The sequence below is a fragment of the Grammomys surdaster genome, unplaced genomic scaffold, assembly GCF_004785775.1.
Source record: "Grammomys surdaster isolate TR1022 unplaced genomic scaffold, NIH_TR_1.0 166, whole genome shotgun sequence".
Classification (NCBI taxonomy): Eukaryota; Metazoa; Chordata; class Mammalia; order Rodentia; family Muridae; genus Grammomys; species Grammomys surdaster.
In genome coordinates this window covers 2,184,956-2,188,418 of record NW_021604614.1, presented here as the reverse complement: position 1 = coordinate 2,188,418, position 3,463 = coordinate 2,184,956, and the positions used below count along the sequence as shown (strand labels likewise).

General features: G+C 55.4%; 1 protein-coding gene across 1 annotated transcript; it reads right to left on the bottom strand.

The window, feature by feature from the left end:
• Positions 1-1,394: 1,394 nt before the first annotated feature.
• On the bottom strand, positions 1,395-3,210 carry Cldn4 (claudin 4). Its single transcript, XM_028766215.1, has one exon. It carries the CDS (start codon positions 3,037-3,039, stop codon positions 2,407-2,409), a length of 633 nt encoding a protein of 210 aa, XP_028622048.1. The 5' UTR covers positions 3,040-3,210; the 3' UTR covers positions 1,395-2,406.
• Positions 3,211-3,463: the final 253 nt, after the last annotated feature.

The window sequence follows — 3,463 nt, the reverse complement described above, 5'->3', positions numbered from 1 at the left end:
GTGCGTGAACAGGGAAGGGTTTAGTTTTCTTCTCCACCAAGGGGGCCCTGTAGACTGGAGCCCAGAGCTAGAAAGGTCGTGTGCTTGAAGCTCTGTTCCATCTCAGCTCTGAATAAATCTACATGTGGTATCCCTGCCCATAAGCCCAGCACAAGGGGGGAGAGGGGGAGTGAGTGAGGTAGGGGTGGGGAGGGAGGGGAGGAGAATGCTGAGTTCAAAACCATCCTTTGCGATGAATCAAGTTTGAGTTCAGCCAGGATACGAGACCCTGTCTCAACAAGCAGAGTAGGGATCCAGGCCTAGTAGCAATGTCTCCCAAGCACCAACTCTTCAGCCTCAGTGCCAGGTAAAACAGGCAGGGTGGTAAACATCTCTAATCCCAACACTGTTGAAATGGAAGCAGGAAAATCAAGAGTTCAAGGTCATCTTTATCGGTGTAACTGGGGGCTAGCCTGGGCTACATTAAGATCTTCTATCAAAACAATAAACCCCGGAGGAGTGGATAGGGAAGTCAGGGTGTGGCCCAGGCTGCCCTGTGGTGGTACAGGTGTGGGTTTAAGGACTCTCAGTACCTTGGTCATTCCAAGGCTGTGGGAGGACTCCCTAGGGAGGAGGCTACAGCCCAAACCTGTAAAACCAGCAAGTCTTCAAGAGCGGGGAAAGGACATTCCTTAGGGAAGGTGACTCCTGTAGGGTGGGCTGTGGAAGATAAGCAGGCCAGCCTGGTTGCTCAGAGAAAGGGAGACCAGGGGTTAAGAGGCAGGGGAGTTAATTAGCCTACGTTGTTCCTGTCATCTGTTGTCCCTCCTGGGGTCCCCAACCCCCCATCCCACTCCTCAGTCCTGGACATACACTGGGCCCTAAATACAGGGTTTCCCCTCTAACAAATGAAGAGCTTGCTATCATGGTAGTGCACTCAAAACTGAGACAGGAGGATTGCTTTGAGTTTGATGATAGTCTAGGCTTTTTGTTTGTTTGTTTTGGTTTTTTAAGACAAGGTTTCTCTGTGTAGACCAGGCTGGCCTCGAACTCAGAAATCCGCCTGCCTCTGCCTCCCAAGTGCTGGGATTAAAGGTGTGCGCCACCACTGCCTGGCTAGTCTGGGCTTTATATTGTTGACTTGTCTCGAAAAATTAAATAAATGGCTCAAACACCGTGCTCCTCCAGGTTAGAGGTAATTCTCAGTTTTACAATTCTCCTGAACTACTTTTTGAGACAGGGTCTCCTGTAGACCAGGCTAGCCTTGAACCTACTACGTAGTGGGGGGATGAGTATGGGGCATGCTCTCTACCAACCAAGTGCTACCATTTCATCTTATAACATCAAGGTCTCCTGTGGACTGAGCCACCCCTCCAGTCCCCGTCCCATGCACAGATAAGAGACCAGCCCAAACCTTTCCTGTATGCAGGTGCCATTTATTGTAGAAAATAATAATAATTACAGCTGTGAACAGACCTTAAATTACAAAACAAGAAACCACAGAGAAGGCAGGGGAGTCCAGGAGGCTCCCTGGAGCAAGGCCGTCATCACCCCCGTACCTTCAGCAGACTGGCCAGCGTCCTTGAAATGGACAAAGGGGAGGAGGGAATTCAGAGGGGCCCACTCAAGAGGCCCAGGGTCCTTCTGAGGAGGGAGAGCACATAGATCAGAGCATTTAGCAAGACAGTGGGGGAAAGGGGTGGGGACACCCTAAGCTGCTTCTAGGTCCCCAGCCCTCTCCAAACCAGTTTAATCCACCTCCGCCCTTCCCTCAAACCCGTCCATCCACTCCACAGAACTTCATTACGAGGGTAGGTGGGTGGGTAAGGCCCCAGTCATTGCTAACCACTGGGAGGATTCCATGGCGGAACCCACCGGCCCTCAACGGCCCTTCGGTCAGTCATTCGGCACACCAAGACTCCAGGTGGGACCAGGTGAGCTCGGAAACGCGGGGCGTAATGGCAAGACTGGCGCTGCAGCGACGCGTAGGCTGAGAGTGGGGGATCGAGAAAGGACAGTGGACGTTTGCTAACATGAGCAGGACACCTACTCACTCCGGAGTCCAAAGTCACAGCTGAGCTATCCCGGCCAGCAGGACCCAGCTCCCCCCCTCCACTGCTGTACCCAGCTGCCTCTGCCTTCAGCCAGCCGTATCCACGAGCAACTTGGATATAGGCAGCAAGGGAATATTTTTTTCCATCCATCCTTACGGGAGTAAGGAGCCTTGAGATGTGTCCGAGTGGGGCAGGTGGGTCCCCAAGGGCTACGGGCTAGTAGTAACTTCGCACAGTCCGGGTTTGCCCGTCCCCAGCAAGCAGTCAGTGGCCCAAAGCAGGGCGGGTCCTGGAGAATGTGAGGGGCCACAGGCTGTTATGAGCTCAATCCAAGAAAACTATCAAAGGCGGTGTGGACATAGAGCGGCTCACCTTACACGTAGTTGCTGGCGGGGACAGAGCGGGCGGCGGAGTACTTGGCCGAGTAGGGTTTGTCGTTGCTGCGAGGTGGGCAACTGCAACAGAGGAGACCTCCTCCCAGAGCCAGCAGCCCAGAGGCCGCCCAGCCGATGTAAAGCGAGGCCCCCATCTCTCTTTTCTGCCCGGACGCCACCAGAGGGTTGTAGAAGTCGCGGATGACGTTGTGAGCGGTCCAGGACACAGGCACCATAATCAGCAAGCTTGCCACGATGAACACGGCCCCGGCTGTGATCATGACCTTAGCCTTGACGGTCTCGTCCTCCATACAGTTGGTGCACTTGCCCCCTACCACTGAGAGAAGCATTCCGAGAGCGCCCACGATGATGCTGATGACCATAAGGGCTCGGGCGGCCTGCAGGTCCTGAGGCAGAGCCAGCATCGAGTCGTACACCTTGCACTGCATCTGGCCGGTGCTCTGCACCACGCAGTTCATCCACAGGCCCTCCCAGCTGGTCTGGGCCGTGACGATGTTGCTGCCGATGAAGGCGGTCACCCGCCACATGGGGAGCGCACAACTCAGGATGACTCCCAACCAGCCCAGGACTGCCAAGAAGATTCCCAGCACCTGAAGTCCCATGGACGCCATCGCTCAGCCTCTGCAGGGATCAAGGTCGGTGATCACAAAAAGTCTCTCTCTGGAGTCCGAGGGCTGGGAAAGGTTTTCCGGTGAGTCTCAGGGACACAAAGCCAACTGGAGGTGCCGAGTCCGGTACACCAGCTACGAAGCGCGAACACTGCAGCTCTTTCCTGCCTGCACCTGCAACAGGACCGGAGGCCACAGGTGCTGCAGTTAAAGCCCCGTGGAGGAGGGGCGGAGGCAGAGGGAGGGGTTTCAGTCCCCAAGGCCTCCCTCGAGACCAGTTTCTCTGGATTCCTGAGCCTGGGCCAACAAAGGCATTCTGAGGCCCCAATCCTGGGCCCCTGAGTCACCTGCCAGTATCACAAGAAACTACCATCTCCTCCAGCCCCCCAGGCTCACGCTGAGGTCAGCTGGGAGACAGACACTGAGT